The sequence below is a fragment of the Linepithema humile genome, chromosome 1 (assembly GCF_040581485.1).
Source record: "Linepithema humile isolate Giens D197 chromosome 1, Lhum_UNIL_v1.0, whole genome shotgun sequence".
NCBI lineage: Eukaryota > Metazoa > Arthropoda > Insecta > Hymenoptera > Formicidae > Linepithema > Linepithema humile.
The window spans coordinates 5,525,673-5,553,345 of NC_090128.1; the positions used below are offsets into that span (position 1 = coordinate 5,525,673).

At 42.7% G+C, this 27,673-nt stretch overlaps 2 protein-coding genes across 3 annotated transcripts in view; both read left to right on the top strand.

The window, feature by feature from the left end:
* The window catches only part of LOC105679894 (MAP/microtubule affinity-regulating kinase 3-like), a 316,827-nt gene that overhangs the window by 59,527 nt on the left and 229,627 nt on the right, over positions 1 to 27,673 (top strand). The window lies entirely within an intron of this gene.
* On the top strand, positions 4,943 to 27,261 carry LOC105679801 (Sox box protein 14). Its single transcript, XM_012380060.2, has 2 exons — positions 4,943 to 5,647; positions 18,140 to 27,261. The coding sequence occupies exons 1-2, from the start codon at positions 5,540 to 5,542 to the stop codon at positions 19,523 to 19,525; spliced, it is 1,494 nt and encodes a 497-aa protein (XP_012235483.1). The 5' UTR covers positions 4,943 to 5,539; the 3' UTR covers positions 19,526 to 27,261.

Below are 27,673 nucleotides of genomic sequence, written 5' to 3' on the forward strand. Positions count from 1 at the left end.
TCACAACGCATCGCCTTTTCTATCCGTTTCATGGACACCGCCGAGGTTTTTAACCTCTGCATTCGTCATGTGCGATTCTGCTGTTTCGTTATATTTCATTGATATTGCATCATGCACAAGATATTCCAGGACTACCGATACTGGAATTTCAATGACGAATTTTTTTACATATTAAAAGTAAACTTGCGTGCAAAATTTATTTATTTCAACTTTTTAATATTTAGCATTAAAGATTCTTTGGTAATTGGACTTCCATTTAAATGCTATTAAGCATATTAGATAAATACAGATACTGTAATTTGTCCGCTAATATGTTCTAATCAGAGGAGATGCAAATGGCATGGTAATCAGAGATCATTAAATATCGCAAATAGGAAAATAATGCTATATAAATTAAGCAATATAAGTTAATTGCCGATTCCGCTGCAACATTTTACTATTTTGTAAGCGCGATTGGAATTAAATCGCGCAGTCGCGATTAAGTATAATTTATGACAATGCACATATAGCCGCGACATGCATAAGCGCGCTCTTAAATTGTGTAACGTTGCGCACGAGCATCTCTGCGAGGAATTGCATCGGGTGAGGACGATGCATCGCGGTCTATCGGGATTAAATGTATTTACCGCGTGCAGATAATTCCTGATCTTCCGTCTTATCGCGTGGCACCGCATGACTATTGACCCTGCTTAACATTGATTGATTTCAACACACACGTCCCGGGCACGGCGCAGTCGAAAAGAATTACGCGCTATCTCCTCGCCCGGCTATTTATAATGTTTTTAATGCGCGTGCGGAGAGGAAAATCTATTACGCGTTTACGGGCGATTGGAATTGCGCTAAACAGGGTTAGTAAAAAATCGCATGTCCGCGTATTTTCTGATTTATGTATGTTGATATTGAGAGCACTTGAAATTACTCATGTTTGAAATCCAAAGAGAAGCCGCACATTTTCTAGAAGTCGTCCGACCTAATGCCAAGATAAAGAATCAACATATCTAAAGTTTCCATTTGTTTGCACAAAATAATTTGACGAAATTGGAGCAACTTTGTGACGTTGAATTTTTTTACGGTTTCTTTTACGTATACAAATTCTCTACTTTGATGTAAAATGTGACGATCTCTGGAATATTCAACTTAGAAGCTCGAGTTTTTCAGCACGCAACAGACATTAGAAAACAATTCACTATCGAGAAAATAAAGAAAAAACTATGTTATGCGAGAATATTTTGATTAAATTTAATTTCTCTGAAATGACTAAAGTTATTGGATAATAAAATTTAATGTTATATTTTGATAAATAATTCGAGAAGCAAGATACAAGCGCGTGCACTTAGCGTCTTGTACTTTTTTTTTTGGAAAAGATAATTTTATTAACTACATTAAGTCAGCGAACGACTGCCGCAAGAACGGTGTTCGGAAATCGCGGAAGACGCGACAAAGAAGCAGCGCGGGGCGGCTGCGGTGATGGCGGTCAGTAATAAAAGATTTTTCTACCGAACGGTTATCGCGATGAGCCGAGGCTGAACTGCGGCATATAGGGACGGTCGTGAGTATCGTCAAGTATACTTCTCGTAAACATATTGCCGGCGCGCGGCGTCCACCATCGGCGTTTAGTATTCTCAAGTTGCAGTTAGCATCCGGTTAAAGTGGCAGCGCGACCGCACCCATCGCGGGCCGGACGATACTTTTTTTCCGTTAGCGTGGAGAGGAAGAGAGAGAGACAGAGAGCGCGGTGAAACCGTTTCCTTTTTGCTTCGCCTCGATTCGGCGGGGATCTGACATGGGCCTTGGGAGGATCGAACCGCCGCCGCCGCCGCCGCCGCCACCGCCACCGCCGTCGCCGCCGTCGCCGCCGACGACGACCTATATCGCTTTTATGTTAGCTCTTGAAATACGAACACCACCGAATCCTAGACGTCTCGCCGTTCTCCTCGATCTCCTTCGATCCTCAGAGGATCCCGCGCTCGTTACCTGTCTGCCAATAAACTGCGCGATTCCAGGAAACCGACGTGCGGAAAGAGAATCGATATTCTATAGATATAAATAGTTTTACATCGTACGGTGCTTTTATTCCGAGGTGCAGACTTATGTCCCGCGTCGAAAGAGGAGAAATAGATTTTGTTTGAAAAGAGAGGCACGATCGGTGGGAGATCGATTTGTTTTGATCGATTGATTTTTATATATATTGAAAGTTTTATTCTCCAACTTGCGTGAACTGGAAGATTAATCGATTTCAGAAAAATATTCAGAAAAATACTTCGAAACTGGACGGTTTAGTCTTGAAAATAATAACGCTCGTTTCGCAGAAACGGTCTACTTCGTAGAACTAACCTATATTCAAGGGTTAGCCTTGACAGTGAAAAGAAAACAGGGATCTAATTAGGTGAGAATGACGCATTTATAAGCGACTTGTAGTTATGCCAAAAAATTAAGAGATCCCACGTTATAACCCGACCGTGAAAAAGAAACGCGTCGACGCGAGAATAGAGGTGAGAGAGTCGTTATTTCTGAAACGTCGCGTTCGGAGATATGATTTTATTTGATAGCACGGAAACTTCGGTTTACGGATTAATCGCGTTGCGCAAGGCTTGTTTGCGGGAAACGCGGTCTCGACCCGCGAGTGCGACAGAAGAGAGCGACAGACGCCACTCTCTCGTCGCATCCGTTCGCCGAAAAAGTTTCGTTAGGCCCCGTATATATGGTTTATATTTGTATGACTTTCAACGTGCGCCTCTCTTGACGTGTTTGCACAAAATAAAGAATTTGGCCCCAGGCGTCCGCGCGGCTTTCGCATATACGCGAGTCGTCGTCGTCGTGTGGCGTGGCTACTAAAAATATATCGTAGGCGAAACAACCGCGCGCGAGCACACTGCGTTTTCTGCCGTACTGCATTTATAGATCGGGGCATTTACCGAAGAAAAAAAAAACTCGCCTTGTATGAAAGGCGGCGCGATCGAAGGGCAAGAACCACGTGGATTGTGGAATCGTATATGAAGTTTGAACAAATTCGACTTTCGCGAAATTAAAGCGTGAAATCGTTGATCGGTGGAATGCAACTTGCGCGGAATTTATATTTTTCTTCTGATTTCAATGAAACTTTTAGTCGGTGTGCAAAAATACAATTTTGATGAAGCTAGCTTGTACTTTCAACGGTTCTTACTAGAAAATACATTATTTGTGAATTTTATACTTTTTTTATTAAGCATCTCGTGAATATATTCAATAAAAATAAAAATAGCTCGCTACTTCTCTACGTAAGAAACGAGATTATTACGAAAGCGTCCAGTTGGGAGAACATAAGGCTTCCGTGATTCTGTCATTTCTACTAGAATAGAAAACGTGTGCGTGTATGTGTGTGTGTAACAATGACTGCATTTTGATTTCTACGCACAAATAGGCTCAATGAAGCTTGAATTGTTATTTCCGCGTAAAACAATTGCTGAAAAAGTGTCCAGCTGGCCGCGCACTACGTCTGACGAGGCTAATGCGGCCCTAGAATTTCTATGAGAATGGAAAATGTGGTGATTCGAGCGCTATTATGCAACTCCCCTAGGCACAGCCGCGCAGAATTGCGTTCGACGGAATACAAGAGCACCGCGGGGCTGGCCTGGCACTATAAACCTGTTTACGCGTAAAGTCTACCACACTCGCCATTTTTTTTTACGATGCCATATCCATGCGCTTTAATACGCAACGCAAAGTAGGAAGAAATCATTTTTACGGTCCCACGATTACTTGACTGCGCACTCCGTAAGTAAACAATGTGCGTAAACAGCGATAAGGAGTTTGTGCATCGGCCGATGTACGACTTACGCGTGTAATATCGCGACGCCATAAACCGAATTATCTTTTTTCGGGAGAAGGACGATTGTTTCTTTCCGTTAATAATACAAATTAGTTTGCATTTATGCAAACTATAATACAAACTGGACAGTTTTTTTGTACGACCACGCGAACTTTAAAAACTGCAAAAGTTGATTACATTTAAAATCAATAAGGATAAAGAAGTTTAAAAATATATATTTAGAAAGACGTATTATTTTGCATGTTTTTTTGGAAATTATTTTAAGCTGCAGCGGTTAAATTAATGGCTTACGTTTCAAAATTTCTTCTCCGCAACATACACGTCTCCCCAAGATATATTATCTGGCATACGTAAAGACGCATTCAAAAGCCCATCATATGAGAAAGTGCACGCCACGCTGATCATAATCTCTTAATTTCGCATGTTTTTACGCCCCCGCAAACACGGCATCCAAGCATCCAAACCGGTATAACGCAACTTTGCGGTCGCATCAGGTTGCACAGGATTAAACTAATCGCAGAAAGATACAAGGACATCACGGTTATCAGGCATTCGTTGCCACCCTCGCGTCCACCGTTTTCTGCTGAAAGAAATTCTTATCTTGTTTGGTTTTAGCTTCTTTATTTGCAAACTAAATTAACAAGATTCCGAATTTACTTTTCGATTTGCGACATCTCTATTTTAATGTGATAAATATCTCAATGTAATTTTATTTGAAAATAATTTTTGCAAAACTTTAATTATTTAATTATTTAAATCTATCAAATTTTAAATTCTTAATTTCCAAATATTACAATATGATAAAAAGACAGTACTATGGTCTCTGTTTTAAAATGTACTGTTTAAAATCTCGCCATCCGCGGAAACGAAACCCGGTATTGGCAGGAAAACGATGGCTAAGGTGGGAAACTGCGACCGCGTTTGACACTGACAGTGGCTGATTAGCGATCGAGTTTAAGGATACGCATAAACAGGCACACGTACGTCTGCATGCGCGCAACGCGGCGTAGCGCGCCGAAGTGAGCGCGAGTGGTGGTCGAGTCATGATAGATGAAGAGGAATGGGGGGAAATCGTTGGATGCGGATTGGCCGGCGCGTCTGTGGTAGGGATCGAGATACTCTTCACAGCTGAGCGCTGTATAGTTTCGGGCAGCCGCACGCTCTGGCCAGTAGCACATGAGCGCTCGTGCTCGACGAGCACGTAAATGTGGCATCCGTGCGAACGTAGGACTCGTCGTGTTTATTGCTTAAATAAGCTGAGTAAGAGAAGGTGTCCTACGCAGTGATCGAAAAGGATAGCAACGCGCTGATCCATGATCCACAGTCGAGTCGCGTTCACGAGAAGAAGCACTCGCCGTTGCGTCGAAAACGTGTAACGTCCCTTCGGAATCATTTTTCGCCCGACGGTCAAACAGGCGGAATAGACGAGAGATCCAAGTTTTTCATTCGGGCGAACGAGCACTCGTTTTTACGATTTGTGTTAAAACGTCTCGACGCAGCGAGATCGGATTTGTTGAAGTACGTCGATTGGTGAAAAAGTCGCGAAGCGGCCGTCTGTAACTTTGCGTCTGCGACGAGTGATCGACAGCGATCGACAGCGATCGAGGGTGAACTACAGTAATCCTCACGTTTGCTGGCGAAGCGCCGCGGATTGTGATGCAAGTCGTCGATTTGCCTCTATTATTAAATTAAAGTGAAGTGCACGTGGAGTTTTTTGGAAGCGGCCCGAAAATGGTGCCAACGCAGCAGGATAGCCCCTCGAGCTCGGGGTTAACCATCGTTTTTGGATCATTACTTGTGGATGAGAATTCACTAACACCTTATTCGGATGCGACACAGGTAAGTACAATTTCCTAATTTCATCCCGCGTGTGCCTGGGAAAACTTGGAAATATCAGAAAGTGTGTCCTCGGAAAATTTTATATGACTAAAGAGAATTTTTGTCGAGATTGTTTCATCGAGAAATTGCGTTTATTTTACAAACCGAAGGTCAGCCGTTGGTTGAATTTTAATAGTTACGCACTGTTTTTACTGAATAAACAGACGTTTATTTTAAAACAAAAAATACGATCAGGTCCACCATATCTGAAAAATCAGAATTCTCAGAAATTTTTCCAAGTTTTAAGTAAACATGTATTACACTTTACTTCATTTTTATTTTTTATGCATTTTCGTGACTATGGCCAATTTTCTTTAGAAATGGACATTGGTTACAAATCTTAAAAAATATGGAAAAGCGAATAAATTCTAGTTTGATCATTTTTGTATCGTGATTAATATCGACATATTAAGCAAATTTTTATATCATGTTTATAGTAGCTTATTATAAAATTAACGTCATGATGATTATATTCATTATCATGCACGCACATTTCGATAGCTGCATAAAGAGAAACCGCAATTATAATAACTGAGATAAAAATCACTTTGCGTCGGACAGAAATTGCATTGAATACGGCATAGCCTGTGTGAATTGGACGGCAGTTCGCCTGACAGCTGACCATATAGCGGCTCATTCGAAGCCATAATAAAGTTTCGTTGCTACCTTTTTTTGTACAGCAAGGGTTAAGTTGTTTTGAAAGCGGCGCAGGTAAAGATTCGAAGCACAGCCAAATATTACTGCACGAATGCGTCGAAGGTCTTAAGTTGTATTTTTCATTTTTTTAGAATACTTTCCACAGATTTGATTAGCGAAATTTAGTTTTATTATAGTGAGAGATAAAAAATGGTGCGGGAAAAAAAGTGCTAATGACATTGTTAATAAAGCCGAAAAACTATGAATACTTCAAATTGGGTCATAAACCATATTTTTATCTCAGCACGTGGCGAAGTGTATAAATCTCTAGCAATGTTAAACGCAATTTATTGCTTCACGGCGTGTTCTCTTTCGTATCCATCGATGCGACTTTTATGAATTTATGACGGACGATCGCACGTTGGTTACACAGTTGGAAATGACAAGCGCGATTTCTCGAAACACTGCGCGCGCGCGATTATTCATGGGGCAATTTTGCATCTTTTTTCCTATAATTGAAAACATTTTCCGTAGATACGCATTAACAAAAGCTGTTGTAATATCAAGAGCAATTTTTATTTTTTGCGCAATGATTATTGCACAATGTATAATTATTTATGTAAAATAGAGCAAAACACTGAAGAAATTATTTGTTTAATATCCGTGCATTTGACGCTGTCTATGATTTGCATAGGAAAAGCTATCGGAAATATCGAAATACGCGGAAATGTAATGTAGATGTAATTTTAAAGTAGAACAACCGAAGTTCTGGCGATTAGTCCAATGCACACGACAATGATTCAGTGCAATGTTTTTAACTTGTCGAGAAGAATTTTATTCTTTGATGAAACGCGATAGTACGCTTAAATAGTTCGTTGGACGAAACGCAAAATATCGCCGGTGATGTTTGTTTACAAGACTCGTTTCGCCGCCGTCATAAACAGTGTTTTTTTTTCGGGCTTATGTATCGACCGACGCGGTTCGTGGTAAAGTTTTTGACCGAAAGAAATTGGTCGTTCCAATATAAGAGTATATTTATTGTGCTATTGATTGCTGTCGAAGGAGATTCACGCCATATCAGCAATTTGCAGTCGTAGTTGTATGAATGTTAAAAGTTTGAACACTAGGAGATACGATGGAGAAATTTAAAAAGTAAATAGTAGTTTCCTTTTTTTCAAATTTTCACACGGTAAGGATCGACTTAATCCTCTGTAATATTTTTTCCGGGCGAAAAAAAATGCCGAGGAAAAAGAAATGTGGTTTCGGTCACATCAAAGGAGAGTCGTTAGGCTAGATTTGAATATGTCTGCCTCGGACCCGTATAGTGTTACAACTGCTTCAGACACATGCATTGTAAACGTAGATGTGTGTGGGTGCGGCGCTGCATTTCCTTGGCGCGACGACGGAGTGCCATATGGCCCGCGTGAAAATTCTTCGGTGCTTCCAGACCTCGGCTCTGCTCGTGGTGGCCGATATGGACCGGATATTCCTCCCCCGTGTGTAATTACTTGAGGGCACACGGATTCGATCGGCACGCCGACATTTTTCTTAGTAAGTCCCGGCCTCGAATCTTTCCGACCAGTCAATTATCCTTCGGGACTTTAATGACTCGGGGCTTCTAATTCTAGAGTTCGGTCCGTCCAGGTAGTTCTCTTCAGGGTTATGTATTTTGTATCGCTCCGGGGAAATAACATTCCCCGGTATCGCGCGGCTCGGTTCGAGCATCGGTTCGCGGCGCGGAATAATCGATCGATCGCGTCATCGTCGTGATTTTTGATTTCGCACGCACGACTCCGCCGCCGCTGCCGAGTCGTTTGAGAGTCTGTAATTCGACGGTGCAACATGGTCGTCCATTTCGATCGATTGCAAGCATGAATCAGAAACATTAATCGTTCTATTTAGCATTCGTAGTTTTGCATGGATTACTTACCGAAGTCGTTCGATTACTTAATTTCCGTACACTGAAATGCGAATTTGTAAATCATATTTTTCTATATTGTTTATTGCACATTTTTTAGAGATTTCAGACTATAAAAAGTATGAAAATTGATTCAACATAATCGCTATTCTATTGAATTAAGCGTGTAAAATTTTTGAATATTTAATTCAATGAACTTTCTATTCGATCTTGTTGCATCGCAATTACATTAAACATCTTAATCTTTTATATGATATGTCATAACTCCACACTGCGCGTTATCAAATCTTGGCTGCATCCGCCTCGTGATACATGCGTGAAACCGCATAACAAGTGCACTACGATAAACAGAACACGTATAATAAAGAAGAAACAAGAAAAAAGCATAGTTTTGTACGACACAGGATGTCTGGAAAAGAATCAAATTTGTTAATATATAAAAAAATGGAAGATTTCCAACACTTTATATGTATTTGTAAATTCAAGGACCACATTTAGTCTAAACAGAGATAATTGACTTCTAGTTTTATTTTTATAACACGGATATCTTATCCGGCGAATTGATATCTGTGTACAGGACGCCGCATTTTTCGACGTTTGATTTACGTCGCTTCGGAAATGAGTCGCGCGCGTGTGTTGGGAAACTTGGGCGCGGTGCGAGAAGGACGAAAAGAGGACTCGACGGGGAACGTGGGATCCGTAATTTTCGTCTCGATTCCAATTTCTTTTTCTCGCGGGCTTAATCTCGTCCGGTAAATTGGCCCTCTGAACTTCTCTTTGACTGGGCTCTCGGCCTCTCTGGCCTTCTTCGTCTCCCGTCTTCTCCTCCGCCGTTGCTGTCCGCCTCCTCCCGTCTTGATAGGTACAATCCCATCAAATTATCCCGATTATCTGCAACCTTGACGATATACGCGAGCCTTTCTAATAGAGACAGTCGCGCACCGATGTTAACGACGATTTCGAAGTTGAACGCGTGCCGTCGATATTTACCGTGTCTCTTGCTATGACGTAAGTTTTGTTAGACTCGCGCATTCATCGCTATCGCGGTCGTCTGCTTCTCGTCTTGCGTTCATATCGAATGTGACACTCGCGACTCGTTATATCCCGATTTATTTATTTCGAAAAATCTGTATTTCTATGTTGCAAGCATGTCTATCTTCCGCGTTACAAGCATAATTTACATCGACGGACCACGATATTTATTTTCGTCGTGTCTGCACACACGTCTGAAAAGATATTACACTCGTAAGCGGTTAAATAATCTCAGCAAACGCGATAGAGAACGTTTCTTAGTGCGGTAATTACATAAACCACTGTGGCATAACTTTAATCAGGGGATATTACCTCGATCTTGCGTTTGCCAAGAGGAGAGTTCCACACACTATTGAGAGTAAAAAGCCGCGAGCGGATATGTAGTCGGCTCTTCGCTCTCAGCTCGCTTTCACAGAAAGCTCGCGTGATAACGCGCAGCGCGGGATAAGTCGATGTTCTGGGAAGAGCATCCGGTGGCGCGGCGGCTGGAAAAGAGATCCGCGTTTTATCGTGAAGAAACACAATTACCAATACTGGGGCAAGCGCTGTTGGCGGTCGGTTTACTGGCGCAGTGGAACGCACGCGAAATGCAAATCGCCGCCACTTTCCCCGCACGCGTACGCATGAACGTGACATTTTTTGCTCGCTCGATTGTTCTATTTGTGAAAATGGTTATTGGAATTCGTATGCTCATGTCACGTTTTAGCGTCAGTTGTGTCCCTCTGATTCAACCGACGTGTCAATATCGAACGCAATTTACTTATCGATTAAATCTCGAGAATTAAATATACATAAGCGCTGCGTGTGTAGAGATACGAGTCTAATGGTATATAAATATATTTAACAATTCGATATGAAATATTCTGCATACCGCAGATATCCTACTTTGCGTAAAAATATTATTTAAAGCAGCGAGCATTTTATTGAATTTATTATAGAAGAAATAATTTTTTATTTTTTAATTAAAATTAAAAGAAATGGCACTCGGAATGTATTTTCGGAGAACAGCAAAACTTATTTCCATAAGAGTGTTTTCTTCAATTTCATCTTGTACAATTATTTAAATACATTACATGAAACTTTGCGACTTTCTAAAAAAAAAGTCTAAATCAAAATGATTTCGCAATCTTTCTCACGGCTCTTTTAAACGTACATAAATGTGTGAAGAAAAAAAAGACCCATGGGTGCTGGAGTTAATCGCTAATCGTTGGATTATCTACGGGTGGATTATTAGCGGTGAAACCATCGGCGATGCCGTAACACCGTGTTAACCGGTGTAACGGTATTACAAAAGCGACAGTGAAATGGCGGGATGAGAACGCCGGTTTCGCTCTTTGAAAGTTACACGCGCGCATACGAGCGCGTCGCGTTGTAATTACTTCGCGTTTACTTATGCGAACGACAGAACGATCGCCCGGCCGCCGCGCGCATTCTCCCGGCGCGAGTGCGGCCCGGATTTCGTCGAAGGAGACGCGGATGGAAGAAGAAAGCGGGGAAAAGCAGTTGTCGCGGCGAACGAGAAACAGTTACGTCTTTTGTCGAGTATGCATAAAATCGGCCGTAAAGATTGGAGTTACGGTGAGCCGTAAGAGATCCTGATAAGAACTGAGATTTCTACTTGGGTGGTGTGCGCGAGTTATTGTTACGGTTATGAGAATATAAAGCGGGGACTATCTCGCGACGCAATCGCGCTTAAAAGACCAACTATAAATATAATCACGCGCTCTGAGCCCAACATTGTACAGTATTGTACAATGTAGCGGCGCGCGTGGAATCTATATGCGTTTTTAATGCAACGATACGGCATTAAACGCGCTAAACAAGCGACGGGTTATCTAACTTTGCGCAAAAACAACGTGTTTAAATTTATTTTCGAAAATGCCGTCGTTGCGCGGCAACGATGCGGTTACGCGATAAGATGTTTGCTTAAATATTTTTTTCCCCCTAATATATTTGTGTTTACAAAATTTTTACGATAATAATAACGATGTAAAAAGTCCGTAGCGCGCGATAAAATGAAGCCGTTATCGGTTATTTGCCTATCGTCGTTGTGTTTTCTCTTATCTATTGATCTAATCTCAATGACATTGCCGTATCGGATGCACAATGTCGTCTCTATCGATATCTTCGCATAAAAAGCGTCGAGGTAAAACAACGATGCGATTGATTCCTGACCCGGAAATAACGCTCGCGGACTCTCGAGCGACGTTGAGAGAGAGGTTCTGTATGGCGCGAAAGAAGCGATTCGTGTGTCGCTGAGAGACGGCGAAAAAATGCTTTTAGCGTTCTCCGAGCCTCTCTACGGTCGATCGGGCAAGATTAATGTCTATTGCAAGGCCACGTTGACAGATTCATAGCGGTAAATTGTGTCGGCGAAGGTCAAACGAAAGTACGATCACTCGCGTTCGCCGAGACGAACGGTCGCTGGATCAAATGTACGGTGTGTCGGGGGAGAGAATTGATTTTAACTCTTTGGAGGCCGGATTTTTTTTTGCGCTAAAATTGTGTTTCACGAAGCGAGAGGTGAATTTTTGTCGACGAGGTCGAAATATTCATAGAAATAAGAGTCCGGGATTTCACACATAACTCTATGTATAAAAATATTATATTATCTGCATGTGAAAAAAATTATCTATATCGATAAGCCAACGATTAGTGATTAAATCTAGCTTATTTATATAAATCTAAAAGACTCGCACGTTGACGAGAGAAATTTTTTGAAGTAATATTGATTTAAATTTTTTTTCAAGATACAAATTTATTTTAATCTCTATGACGAAAAGAGCTTCGAGTGAGATTATTACACTATTTTCTACATGAACTTTTATACTAATTTCAATGGGAAGTAATATAATCAGATTTGCTCACACAAGGATTTTGAAAAGACGATTTAGAAACGCAGTAACTAGGTCTCAGGATGGGATGTACTTAGAGAGAGCACTTAAAGAGTCTGGCATATACAGACACATCGTTGTATGTTTTATAAGTGCCACGATCACATTCTGCTGGATGAATCACTCTGGCGGGTATTCGATGCGATAAAGAGGGAGAGCGCGAGATAACGGAAGAAGACTTGGAGCTCCGTTATCAGGCTTTACTAAATCATCTGCCGCCACGATCGTTTCGTGACATTACCAAGCGGTAATATTCAATGTTTCGTAAACGACGATACGGATGTGACGCATTTCCACGGCGCATCAAGCCGATAGAATTACGCGCGGCCCCAGCTAAAGAAGATCTAACATGAAATCTCGCCATTTCAGAGAACTCGCATTGAACTCGTTGACTCTTGATTACAGCCGTGAATTCTTAGAGTTCATTGTTTATTAGTTAATCTTTTTCACAGATTAATTTATAAAATTTTGACAATGCATCAACAAAAAGTATCGTATTGCGAACCAGCAATTTTTCAGAACAGTTAGTAATTAAAGGAGAGTGATTTGAAGTAATGTGCGCGAATCCGGTCTTGGCGTGAGATTCGCACGGAGGATCCTTTTTCTGGGAGCCTCGCTCTCGAAACTTGAGCGAGCAGAGCGCGAGTCGCGAGGACGCTGTTTGCGCAACGGTAGTTTTCGAATGAACGCGGGAGCACGCAGGTGCGAAGCTACTCCGCGGAGGGGGACGATTTTTCCAAGGCTCTAAATACAGGCGGCGATGAGGGAATCGATATACGAGGAGGATAACGATAGAGGTGCGATCAGTAGTGAGCCGGGCGGACCGGCCAAGGCCAGCTGCGTCGAGAAAACGCGGCCATCGCGTCGAGCGCCGCCGATCGGGGATCGGTCGGTTCGGCGGAGGAGGAGGTAGGCACAGCAACAGCGGCAAAAGAGAGCTCCAGCAGCAACGGAAGCGAGCGGTTGTTTACCGCAGAAACAGCAGCCGGCCACTTTGTTGCACGCCACGAAATTATGCACCGCCGAGAGGCGCGCGCGAGAGAGAAAGAGAGAGAGGCGCTCGTAAATAACGACCAGGCGTCACGAAATTACTTTCGGGGCACACGCCGTCGCCGCTTCTCCTTCTTCCCTCGCACTGCCGCGTTCGACTCTCGATCTTCGCATGTATGCATGTACGTACATAGCGGTTTCGTGTGTATCAACAATCGACGGAGAGAGAGACGGGGCCTTTTTCGCTGCCGAGATCTTGCGAACGCCGTTCCGAACCTCTCACGTCCATGACTTCTGTTAATTGACTATTTCAGACGTTAATTTAACGCGTTACGCAAACACCGAGTGAATGCAACAAGTGGAATAACGATTAGGGGATATTAGATATTATAATTAAGTTTTTCACTGAATACATTTTGCTACAATATTGTGACATATTTAATTATTCGCATCCTTTGAATTTATGAATCCGTGGAAAGTATATTAAAAAAAAGGAAATGTTGAAAATTGACGAGGAAATAATTAATGAAAGACTTCTAACCGCAACAAATATGTCTTTACAATAATTATACTTATTTTTAAAAGAACGCATAATCATATCTCTATTTTCTTATCTGTTGTGTTCTTCACCGAGTTATCTCCGTTTACGTATGTCTAACGTCGCTTGCGCTTACAATGTAATTATATTATTAGACGTAAAAAGAATATTATTTTCGTTTATAATAATATTAATTATAATTTTTAGCGCTCGCGAAGGAAATGTTGCCAAATTTGAGGTGGTAAATTTTTCAGTTGCTAATGTCGAGATCGACTAACTCATTCTCAATTCGAGTCTAACGGGAGATCGCGCGCTGGATATAAACGCGGGATGCGAATTGGATAGCGAGCCCCGGCGCAGCGTGCGCGCAAGGTGATGGCTCTCCTCCTCTCTTCGTAACCTACATCCAGCTTCGCGATCTCCGCCGCACTTCTGGTACGTCGACCGTCCGACATCTGAAAGTATAATATACGCCGCGTACGGCGTTAACCGCATTAACATACACCGCCGTCTAATAAGCAACGCAAATCGCGAGTAGATCAGAATGCGATGCCCTTGCGTTCGCGCGCAATTTCTTCGCATCTCCTTCGGCGCGCAGCCCCGGACCTCGCTTGCGTTTCGATAATTACGCGTTGCGTAACGCGCGCGCGGCCCCCTGCGCGCATCAGCGACTCACCAAGGTCTGCTCTTTCGTGGAAAGTTCGCGGAGCGAGACGGTCTGGGAAATTAGCCGATACACGGCTACGCGGCAAGCCCTGTCTTTCGCAAGAACCGGTATATCTTTATTCTGATAATCTGTTATGATATCATTAAATTGGCCGCGCGATATTCACACTGGAATTTCGCAAAATACTCGGGTTTCGCCGAAGAATACGCGTACAATCTAATGATCTTTATTCTCTCTTACTTCAAAAAAACATCTGCATTACAGTATAGGTTTTTCATTTCTTATCGCTTTACGACGCGCGATCATTCGAAAAATTGTATACGAGGCATCAAAATTCTTTTTTATTTTTACTTTTCCACAAATGTACAGTTTTTTTTTTAGCACAAATAAACACTTGGCCGGGACCTTAAAAATTCAAGCCGACGAATGCAGGCGATAGATTCAGGCAACAGATCGAGAGTGAAAACCATAAACTATGAACTATTCTTTCCGGATTCGTCGAGGTGCTCGTAGATGAGATATCTCCTACGGCGTCATTTTTCTAGTGCGAGAATAGCGGAACATATGGCGCAGCTACAATACATAAGTTTCGTTGGAATATACACGACGGGGCCCCACCCACCTCATCGCATCCCTCGGAAACCATACTTTCGGCGCGATTCTCTCGCGAGCCAACGGTCACGCTTGATTTGGTGGTTTCGTGTTCGTGCGATTTTCACGGGTCGCAGGTAAAAGCCGGTCGGCGAAGATAATGATTTATCGGGCCCCGCCGGTGGTGGTAGTGAGAGCCCCCGGGGAGCTTCACAACGACTTCGCCTCCACCTCGGACGTTTTTTTCCTCGAGGCCCCGGGTTCGGGCTCGTCGTTGCGGCTTCTCGAGAGGAGATAGAATCCATTACGCCGATCGTGCCGCCTGGTCGGCGATATCTCTCTCATTTTTGCGGCGTGTAGCTCGTCAAAACGATCGAGGGATCGGCACCGATATATACGACGTGTTGCGCCAGATATTCCGCGAGACGCCGGGCGTTACATAAATCGGATCGCGGGCGCGAGAGCGAATTTCGGCGAATGACGGCGTGTAATCCGTTGAGCCGAAGTAATCATCCCCGACGATCGGACGGTCGACCGTTTTCAGCCGTATAGTTATCGGCCATTTAACCAATTAGAGATTACCATCTAGATATTTATACGGTCAATTAAGGTAATTGTGACAGCGGGGTAAACCGAGTGCCGCGGTACTTTCCGACGATAAAACGTATAGTCATCGGATTTTATTGATTTTACGACGAGTGTCAATTTGATCATTGAAAGATCTACCCGGTTACGTCATCAGATCGAAAGTAATAGCGCGAAAAAATAAATTTGCGGAGCGTTCAAAACGGATCGGAGAGATCGGTACGCGTGAAATTCAAAATTGAAACGAAGAAGATTGCGCAGAGGTAAAAATAAGGCGCCAGAATGAACGAGAAAGCAAGCAAATAGTTTTCCAAATATTCGAATACTGCGAAATTGAAGCTTTTTTTCCTCTTTGTTTTTCATCGGTTCAGAGATCATGGTTGTCTCAACTTTTTAAGATTCCTTTCGAATAGTCGGAAAAGACAAGGAATATCGTTCAAGTGCATGGAACGCGCGCGCCTATTACCGAACAGTGCCTGCATATAGGGAAGTGTTGTTTCACGACGATAAGTGTCGGGGTCGGCCGTGAAACTAACAGCAGCGGTAAAGCATTTACGGCGGCCCGATCCATTTGAAACTTTCTCACGTTTCGCGCGGCACAAATGACAATTCCGTGTTTCACGGCCGCGCGACTAGGAAGCGACGTGGTGATTTACAAGAGCGAGACTCGCCGTCGTGCGTTTCTGCGTCACAGCGACGACGATCCTTGGGGGCCCCGCATCGCCGGCGGGGGACCGCGTGTGTGTGCGTGTGTGTCGTGTCATTACACACGGCCCCGCGAGTTTTGCTCTTTTTCCTTTCTCCGCGCGATTCGCGACTCGACGGTACGGCGCGCGACCGAAAAGGATAATGCGCGGCTCTTTTCCTCTTCCTCTTCCTTTCTCAGCGATAACGCACGCTCGCCGCGCTTGATCTATGGATCTCTATCTCTACCGCGTCTACCTCCGCGGCGATCACGATCGCGGAAGAGCGACGGCACTCCCGCATAGATCGACGAATCGGACGAGGGACGCGGACGTCATTTCATATGTTGATCGCGATCGTTATCGGCGTTTTTCAATCAGCATTCCGAGAAACGCTGCGGATTCCCGGAGATTTCTTATGTCTTTAAAAAATATATCTGGCGATGTTTCTCATGTTCTGTTCTAATTATTAGTTTAAATAATTCATTAACGCTGCGTTTGAAATTTTTCACAACATTTTAGAATCCATATTGAAAACTAACAAGCGCTTATCTTTTCTTTGCCTTCCTTTTCGAGAAATTACGCTTGACGAGACAGTTTTAAATAATTAAACTTTATTTAACTAACATTTAATGCTATATTTAGCCGCTTATCGTGCTGGATAGTGTCGGGAGTAAAATATATTGGCTCGATACTGCTCGCAGTACGTTCTTTCGACGAACGAAAGAACCTTCGGCGCGTCCTCTTTAAGGTCGCATCACACTTTACGTTGAAAGTTTGAAATCGCATATTGAGAACGCATATTGCAGGCTGAAATTATTGTATGCGTCGATGCGACAAGAAAGGATAGTGTGTTGTAAGCTTGCGCGAAATTGTGATTCGGCGCTCGATCCGCTCTTCCAAAGTGCGCACGCGACGTAATCGCGATCCGGAGAGTTTTCGGTACGATTAGCGTGATACGGTCTTTACGCGGTTTGTCACGCAGAGCCGCGGTGCTCGTACACACACACACACACACACGCGTGCATGTGTGTACGTACGGCGAAACGACGCGCGTATTGCCCGGAGCGATGCACACGCACGCGATTACTCGCCTCTCCGTCAAGTTCGCGAAGGCCACTGCCGTACAGCGAGTTGAGATGCGAGTCTGTCTCTGCCTCGGCCTTGGTCACCCGCTTCCGTCAGCTGCGGGCTAATTGTGAATAACGCGGCGATACGCAGACACGCATATGCACGCATGACCGGACCTCGGGCCCCGATTCCGTGACCAAGACGACGAGCCTTTCCGTGTCGCGCCCGCTTCTTTGTAGCGTAATGTCGGAAATTACTCCGAAACGGGAGCAGCCGCTCGCTTTATTACGGGTGTCGTGTCTCCTCAGTTCGTTTTGTCTTCGTTTTGTTATGTCCGTTTTTTCACGTACATAAATGCTGCTCTTCCGATCGCGGTCGATGGCGCGTCGGCAAAAGAAAGAAAAAAAAAAAAAGCAGAAAGAAAAAATATGTCGATCCGCATTCATTGCATTTCATATTTAACGACGACGAATGCAGCCGTCTGATTCCGGATTGTGTTTGTCTAGCGTTAAATCCATGCTCAGTTCGATATATCACGAGTTACGTGTGGTCGGACGTGAAATTTAAATAAATACGTATCTATGTGACTCATGGGATTCTTTATGGACGTAGCGATATTTTGAATTCCACTGGAAGCCTGATACGACTTGACTTAAAATAGCTTCAATACCGACATTTATCGCGACGTATTCAATATATCGCCGCAATATTACCGTCGAAAATGATCTTGCTAGAATTATCGCTAAATATAGAGATTTTCCGAGAATGTTATGCGCGGCGTTAAAACGGTGTTTAAGAAGAAGTGAAAAGAAATAAACAAATTCCCGTTTCTGGTTTCTCTGTTGCAGACGAAGAAGAACAATCCGAATCGCATCAAGAGGCCCATGAACGCGTTCATGGTCTGGTCGCAGATGGAGCGTAGGAAGATATGCGAAGTGCAGCCGGATATGCACAATGCTGAAATCAGCAAGAAACTCGGAGTGAGATGGAAGCAGCTGTCCGAGGAGGACAGGCAGCCCTTCAGAGAGGAGGCCGAGCGACTGAGACAGCTCCATCAGAAGCAATATCCTCATTACAAATACCGACCTAGGAAGAAGACCACGAAACCCGCGGAGATCTCGAAGACAAAGGAGAGGAAGAGATCGCGAAAGTCGGTATCGCTGTCGTCACCGGCGCCTTCGCCGTCGCCATCATTATCGTCGCTGTCGACACCGTCGAACAGTCCGGCCTCGATGCCGTCGTCATCGTCTTTGTCCCCGCTGTCGCCGCTCTCGGCGACACCCGCCGCTACTAGTCACGCTGCTAAGATCAGGAATGACAACAACAATAACAACACTCAGCAGCAGACAATGAAGAAATCGGTAAAAAGGCTCCAGACTCAATCGGGCAGCAAGCCGATGTCCAGGCTGAATCCCAGGAACATCCGGCTGACGCTGGAAACTCTGGAGACCCTGGAGACACCACGGCAAACGCTATCTTCCGACGTGGACTACACGGCGCCGCCGATAGTGGCCGCCAAGGTGCCCACTAGTCCGACCTGCGACACCCCGGACTCGCCCGAGTCCGCCTTCTACGACGACGTCGAGTGCGCTCCGTCCAACAACGCGGTCTGCAACGTCGCCTCCGTCAAGATCAAACAGGAGCCGAAGATGGAGCTGGACAGCAGCAACGGTTTCACCACGAAGGATCTGTTCCTGCCGTCTCTCGACATGGCGCTGCGAGCGGACAACAGGGGATACTGTCGCGCGAACTCGACTTCCGGCCTGCGGCAGATGACGAATTTTGTGAAGGAGGCGAAACTGATGGAGAACGCGCCGGCTTATGACACGAAGCGGGGACTCAACGCCATATTCTCCAGGACGCTGTCGCAGTCCTTGATGATGGACACGGCCGCGCCGACGATACTGACCCCGCAGTCGTCAGCTGTGCTGTCCGTGCCCACGACGACGACGATGGGCACCACGGGAGTTCTTCTCGACGACGCTTCACTCGACGACACTTTCAACGGCGTCGATCGTCCGGTCAAGCTCGAGGAGCTCATGAACAATCCCGAACTGTCCGATCTGTCTTTGTCCGAGCTGCCGTCCGACATCGAAGAGATCGACATGATGGGGGATTTGGAGGCGTTCGAAAACGCCGGCTCCTGCAACGGTCCACCACTGGAGTTCACCCGCACACCTGACGTCAGGGAGATTATGTCTATTCTCAGCAACGAGTGGAATTATTTAAACTAGAAGGGGAGAAAGAAAGAAAGAGAGGAGACGAAGGTGATTGACGCAATTGCGCGTCTTTGGTTTGTATGAAGCATCTCTCGCCAAGAGAGAGAGGGAGAGAGAGAGAGAGAGATCGCCAGCACATTCGTCAATCGTTCGCGAGTTTTTATCGAAACTCGAAGACATCCGCGAATCAATTTGTACGCGGTATTCCGCGAGCGATCGTTTCGAAGATCTCGACTAAACGTGTCGGTGTATAACATAAAAACACGATTACGTGCGTTATCACGATCGCTATCGAGCGCGTCGCGCTCGTTTTTTTCTTACGCGGATCACACGCTCGACTTGATTAATGGTTGAACGGATCGTCATCCGCCATCGCGTGTCTTCGTCTTTTGTACTTGACACTTGAGAAGATAGTACTTCTTGAATGTTACGCCGTTTCTTGAATCGGCGCGCGTCGTGGCTTTCGCCTGCTTAACCGAGTCTTTGCAAATAAATGATTAATCGGTAAAATGTTACTTTCAAGGGAAAGAGATATTATTTGTATTACAACTATGAGTAATAATATATTGTAACGCGCACATATATCGTAATACAATCGTGTGTATAAAAGTTAAGATAAATTAAAGGATATAAATCATAACTTTTTTTATTTTTTAAGTCTTATATCTTTTACTACTTTTAAAGTTATCTTAAAATTTTTGTTACTCATCAACGAATATTATCATTATTTTTTTTAAAGCAGCACTACCGTGACAAAAGACCGTCGGAACTTTGATAGACATTGATAGCTCAACTTGTCTACGAGTTGAGCCACCAAAATGTTCGATTTTATTTTGCAAAGAATTGTCGAATCGTCATCGCGGACATCGATCCTCGAGAAAAAGGAAGGACGGACGATAGTCATGACGCGCGACGGTTTTCAGATACAGATTTCATTTTTCGTGTATGTATTGTAGTATACTTTTGTATGAAGATATATAAATATATAAGAGCGTGGGTGGGTGGCCGGAGCCTCGCGGTTCGAAGGCGGAAGGTAATTCGGCAATAAAGGTGAGATTTATTTGTGTTTTTTCGAGGCGGTTCCTCGTCCCCACGCGACACCCGCAGCTGCCCACTTTTTGTTGTATATAAAAAGAACATGTATTTAGTAGAATATAATATATACTCGAAGTATAAGTGAACATAAAATCTCCGGCAATGATGCGCAAGGCGCGCGTACTTTGCGTGACGTTGGCGTTTTTTCCGTATCCGTTAAGATAAATATGACATTACAAAATAGAAAAAAAAAAAAACAAAAAAAAAACAAAAAAAAAATTTATTTAATATTGATTATAGTAAAGATACAACCGGTTGACGATGATGAGCGTTAAGATATACGGTCAATACAATACGCATTTTTCGTGAAGGAATCTGCGTTTACTTGCGCTTTTTTCACTTTTTATTTATTATTACTCTGAACTCGAACGTTTTGGCGTTTTATGAAATTGGGACGATGTTACAACGAAAGGCGGAGCGATAAAAGCCTTGACTTTATTTTATATTTTTATTTTCATCAATCCTTCCTGATTCATGAAAAGAAAGATTGCAAAGAATCGATCGAGGGCAAAGTACAAAATACAGAGTGATGACAGTTGCTTTGCGCGATGGATCAGGAGCGGAAACACAAAAAAAAAAAAAAAAAGCGTCGCGCGCTACTTGATCGTTATTAAACGATCCTGAGTACTCGAGAACCTGAAGAACAACCCGTGTTCTAACGTGAAACTGAACGGACGCGGGAAGAACGCCGATCGGTAAGACGCGCGCGCGTTGCTCCAAGGGAGATATAGTATATATAGTATATATATATATAGATTGGATAACGATGTGGATGTTGAGGAGTGAATAATGCGCGAGCTATCGCTACGTCGACGATAATCGCTTCGTCCTCCCGCGGGGAATGAAGAGGCGATCGGCAAGAACGATCACCAAGCACTCCCTCGAGAAAAGAACGAATCGCCGTCGGTTTGGAATAAGCAAATAAAAAAGAAACAATAAATAAGAACGATTCGTACGCCCAGTGACGACCAATCGCGTGCATGATCGATACACTCTGCCGATCGTACGTATACTTGTACGTACTTGTTTGCCGTTTCGCCGGGTTTTCGACGAACTGACGTGTGCTCGGATCTGTAACGTGATATTTTTTAGTTATCACAAATATGTAAAGCGTTTTGAGCACATCCTTACCGAACTAATCTTTCTAAAGTATTTTTAGAAGATTTTTGGTATTTTTAAAATCTTATCCGAGTAACTAAAAATATCTCTAAAAATACTATCTTTATTCAAACGACATATACATTCGAAAGACTATCTGTAGAAGCAGATTAAAACAGAAAAAAGAAAAAAATTTTGAGATCGAAACTCGGCGATGTTGCAAACACCGAAGATCTCGAAATCTGGTTTCGAATTTTGGCGAAAGAGTGACGAGAGAGAAAGAATGGATGCACGCGACGTCGTGATGGGCGCCGCGATCGAAAAATATGAGGGCGATCGTCGAAAGGAGGGAAACGCGTCGCTTTGATCGGGGCACGGGAACGAAGGATAATACGCGAGCGTTTCTCCGATCGATCGCGCGCACGATCGACGCCCAGATCTAGCGGTTAAGATCCAGACGGCGATCGAGCGCGCGAGCCACGCTTGGTTGCGCGCGCGGTTATCGATATATCAAACTCTTGATCTCATAGTGTCTTTTATATTTACGTCTGCGTAGCGGTTAATTTTCAACGATTGTTCGTAAATGATGATTATCGATAGTCGCATCGATACCAGCAAATTCACTACCAACCATTTTTTTTTTTTTTTTTACTTTTCATAAGGATTTTTATGCTACGTTTTCCGAAATAGCTGATCTTATGTTTCTATTATTATTATTATTATTCATATTAACATTGTTATCTATGATTATTATTAATATAATTACTTTTACTGTGTAATTACTATTATCGTCATTACATTATTATTAGTTATTATTATTATCGATATTGCTACTATTACTTCTATTTCCATTATTATCCATATTTGCTGCCGCTAATTGCGATTGAGCGAAAGAGGGAAAGGACTCGGCGAACACCTCCTCGATCGGCGCGAAAGGACAAACAAGCGACTTCGATCGACGCGTAATCCTTGCGATCGATTCTTAAAATTTACAGAAAAAAAAAAAAAAAAAAAAACGATTTTTGGTTAACAAGCAAACGAGTTTGTTCAGCGTGAATTTTCGCATTCATAAGTTCTGTTTATCTTCTTTTCTCTTTTTTTTTTTTCGTCTGTTTTTCACCAACGTGGAGGCGAGCTTCGTCACGCTGCGCCAATTAATGCGCGTCGCAATCAACGTTTTCGTTTTTTTCTCCCGTCGAGGAAGGCTCGTCGTTTTCGAAGGGCGAACGGTGTGTTTTTGGAAGAAAAGAGGGAAGGGACTAAAGAGAACCGGATGAAACCGTGAAAAAGAGAATAAGATACAAAGGAAACACAGTGCCTACCACTCCGGTCTGGAAACTCTCGTACAAAAATCATATACAGGGCCAAGAGGAACAAAGTATAATGTTAGTGTTGATAGCTATTTACACGAAAGCGCAATAAGAATTATTACGGTACGATTGCTCCGAAATTCTCGCCTCCTTACTTAGGGCACGTCTCAGGAAGCTAAAGGGTGATCAGATTTTACATAGTTTTCGCGAAACGAGCAGGGATCGAGGTGGATAGAATTGCAGTGAAGAAAACGGAAAGAGGGGGGAGATATGAAGGAAAAAGCCGTTGTTGTAGAAGTAGCAGATGATCTTTCATGAGTAACAGGCTGTGTCGATTCTAAAGTTATTACGAAAACGCTTCTTCGCGGACAGCGCTACATATCAGGCCGCGTAACGCCACACGCTCGTGGTCGCACAACTAATCGCGATATGTCGCGGCATTAAACGCATTCAAGAGAACTGCCAGCAATACAGGTACGCGCGCAATACTCGCGTCTTCATGATTAACAAATAAAGTGGTATCGCACATCGAATTATAGCGCTTTGGATGATTTTTTGGTGACGCAACGAATAAAGATATTGACACGTTCAATCCGCGATCATCGATTTAACTTTCGAGTATTATAAAAACATTACAGGATCGTTCGAAATTAATGATTCGAGTTCAAGACGGTAGTGAACCTTTAATCTTCGCGTTGCCGAAGCTCCGGGCTTCGACTCTCGTGTCTGAAGGCGGTGCAGAACTACGCGCGACAGGGATATGAATTCAGATACCATAAATTACTCGGGTAATTTGCAGCTGAGCGCTCGCGACGACGAAGGGCACTTGTGCAAACAGAGAGCGACGAGCGAAAGAGCACGGGAAACGGACTTCAGGACCGGCCGAACAGAGAGCGCGAGTCACCTTTTAACGTTTACAATCCGCCTGCGCGACTCGCTCTGTAGCTTCATGAAAGCCATTGTTCGCGTGGATAGAGATCAACGATAAGTACGCAACGCGCATCGCCACGTATGCTAGCTGGGTCACAGTTCGCACGCGTGAGAGGCTCCGACCTCTCTTTCTTTTAGGCTACGATTATAGCGGGTGCGCGCTCGGACGAAGTGCCATTCTTACAAATTTATATTGAATGAAATATTCGAACCCGCAAAATGCCAATTAAAAGTTTCAAACAAATGCGAGTTTGATAATATATCGAACTGCAAACTATTATTAAAAAAAAAATACAATATTGATTGGATTTATATGTTAACAGAAACTAAAAAATGAAAAAAATTTATTACACGGTACATCGTTTATCGCAGATTTCTTTTGAATTAATATTTGCATACACATTTCTGATAAAAAAAATTGTTTGGCATATAAAGAACCGGCTTATACATTTGATCGTTTTTATCCGTCCGAGATTTTGTCACGTTAGATTTTTTAGCGTTCGCAAATTAATGGCCGGCGCTATATAGATTATTCACCAAATAAAACTTTTCGTCCAAGCCTGCATTCGTTATTTATAGTCGTGCCTTTGCATGCGCGCAGCGAAAAAGGCGGGGGAAGCGTGTGTCCGCTTGGCGGACAGGAGCGGGAATTTCGTATTCGAGTGGATACAATAGCGAAGATACCTAAAGCGATGGATATATATTGCAGAAGCGACCAAAAAAAAAAAAAAAAAGGGAAAAAAGGAGGAAGTTTACGAATGTGTTACAAAGTATATGGAATGAGATACGTAGTTGTATGTTAAAAGAGAAAAAAAAAAGTCGCGGCGCCGCGAAGAATGCAAGACGATGCCGACATGCGTTTCACTTTCCCGTAAAGATTTATCGGGATGTTATCGAGCGTTTCTCGCGCTGCCGTCTCTCGCACCGCAAGCGTGTACACATCATGGCGAGAGCCGGGAACGTGGGAAACTCTGATTTAGTGCTTCCACCAAATTCTGTCGCTGCAGTTTCTCTTAATTTTCCTCTTCACGCGCGGATCGTGTTGAGTTTGCTTCGTGAAACACACAACGGTGCTTTGTGAAAGATGATTGATATCTTTAAGATGTATTTTTTTGCGAGATTTTCCAATACGTTTACTTTATACTTAATTACTTTTGCAATTTTTACAGACGTTAAAATTGAAAGACAAACGGTATGGGTGCAATTTGTATTTTTATGGAACAAACATCGCTCACCATAAAGATACGTGAAATTTGTATCAGCAAATTGTTTCTCGATTGCGTTGGATTTTCTTGCTTTCTTCGCACCGCAACCGCCTTCTATCCTTAACGAATGCGGTCGATACGACTTGAAGATCGCGCGAGTCTTTTTTATTGACCGATCTCTAATAATGTTACGTACCAAATAGCACATTAGGAAGGAGGGACGCACACGTTCCTCCCGCTACAAATTGCTGCTCAAATAAATCATAAGCCGTAATATATACGCATCTCGGCGATCTTGAAGTCGCACCGACAGCAACTCCCGTGTTGCGATTAGGATTTTTCAATTTTTACAAAACTTCATCGAGTAATGTGTAAACTTAGGAAAAGTGTGCGCAATCGTGGGCGCTCGAATCGTCGCAAAGCATTGTGCGGCCGATTTTTATGAAGTTTGATTGACATCATTTTTTTGAATAAGAAAATGCTGTCTCGACTTAGCGCTAAATTAATTCGAATGCGTGTTTAATTGATCTCAAAGTTAATTTACACAAACTAGACGCACACACATAAGTGCGCGTTACACGCGCTATTTATTCTTTTAATTACAAAAAAGACATTTTGAATATTTTCTACAAAAGTAATAAAAAAATAGCGCTGCATTAATCTTTTCGAAATATGAACTGATAAAATATGCAACTTTTACAATGACAACCGATAGCGTGAAGTAACGTACAACGTGCATCAAGATAACCAATTGACGTCACGGAGAAACGACAACAATGCGCGTATCGACTTTACATGCCTTTTTTAAGGATAGGATGATAACTTTAATCTTAATTTAAGAAGACCAAATTAAGATTAAAGCTAATCGCGTTGATACGACGATTTTTTACTGAAATTCCGATGAAAGACGATTCGAACGCCAGCCAATGCGCACGCATATGTACTCTTTTATATAATATGTGTATGAACGACTTGACAAATAGGTGTGTAGTAGTTTCTAACAAATTCTTAGCGTGTATATATGTCCAATTGAGAGCGTTGCGGGACGAGAAGAGGTTTTTGATATTTCAAGATTGCTTCGATGGGCTACAGTTAAATTTGGTGTACGTAATAAGGTTTATTGAGAGCCATTATTTACGGTTAACGTATAATATCTATATTGGTCGAATAAAGCATTCGTGTACCTTAGGCGTTTTGTCGCGTGACATGTAATCGCTTGTATCGATATGTATCGAGGATGCAGGTGGGTTTTTCGCAGGTTTTCTTTCTTCCGCAAAAAAAACCAATACAGATTTTCTCGGTGCTACGTTGTTCCGAGAAAAAGAAACGAATACAAAAGTACAGCCTTTCGCGAGAGAGAGAAAGGGGGTACACCAAAGTGCAATATTCAAGCAAGATGGAACTCACCTTTATCGAGATATGTAACGCGCTAAAAAACCTGATCTCAATCGAGATGTCTATTTTTCATGACGAGACGATATATTAAAAAAAAAAAAAGAAAAAAAAAGAAAAGAAAGAAATAACATTTTCAAAGAAGATGCTGCAAATTTTTCACGATATTTTTACACAAATCTGTATCTTGCAATAATCGGTCGGTTCTTAACTTTCTTAAGCGATCGAAAGAGGGAAAGAGTCTTTAGATTTTAGTTTTTTTTTTTGCCTTTCCTTAATTATTGCGATGCGTCAATCGTTGCGTTTTGTTGTCGCTTGGTCGTTTCTATTTCTTTTTCCTTTTAGCAATTATGTGCGTACGTATATACGAGAGACGGAAGAGTCACTCTTCTGCCGAAGATCATCAATTTTTGCTTACTTTTTGTTTATATGTCTCCGGCAATACACGTTCTTTAGCTGGAGCATCATGGAGTTCCGTCGTTTGTACGGAATATATTCATGTACGAGAGATGCGCTTTTAAGTTATATATTCTAGCTCTTAAGTTTCAGCTATATACATAATAAAAAGAAAAGGCAGACGATAATGACTAACTTTAAATACCAACTGTACATTTGTATTTAGTAATCTTGTTTATAATACATTAAACATTATTACATTGTTATTAAGTATCCGATTTGTATCATTTTTTATCGAAATTATTAAAAAATAACTTAAAAATAACTAATGGCTTTATTAATTTCCAGAACTACAACTATATATAACGTCAACAATTCCTTTCACGATTCGTCACCGTTTTCAGCATTAATTAACCTTCGCTGCGACGTTGAGACGTAGAATGCACTGGTTATTTAATACCTCGCTTCGAAGAGGAAATATGTAAACGAAAATAACGAGTGGTGTTTTATCATTGCACTTTTTTTTTTTAAGTTTGATTATGTGTTATAAAATATATTCAATTATCTGATATATATAAAGATTCCCAAAGATGCATTTTGTTTGGCATTATTAATTTTTAATTTTAGATTTCCAAGTTGCTAAATTATAAGAATTTATAAATGTGTTATAAAGGGAAATGGTGTACAAGAATGTTACATCGACTAATAAAATAAGTGACGCGCCGGTTGTGTCAATA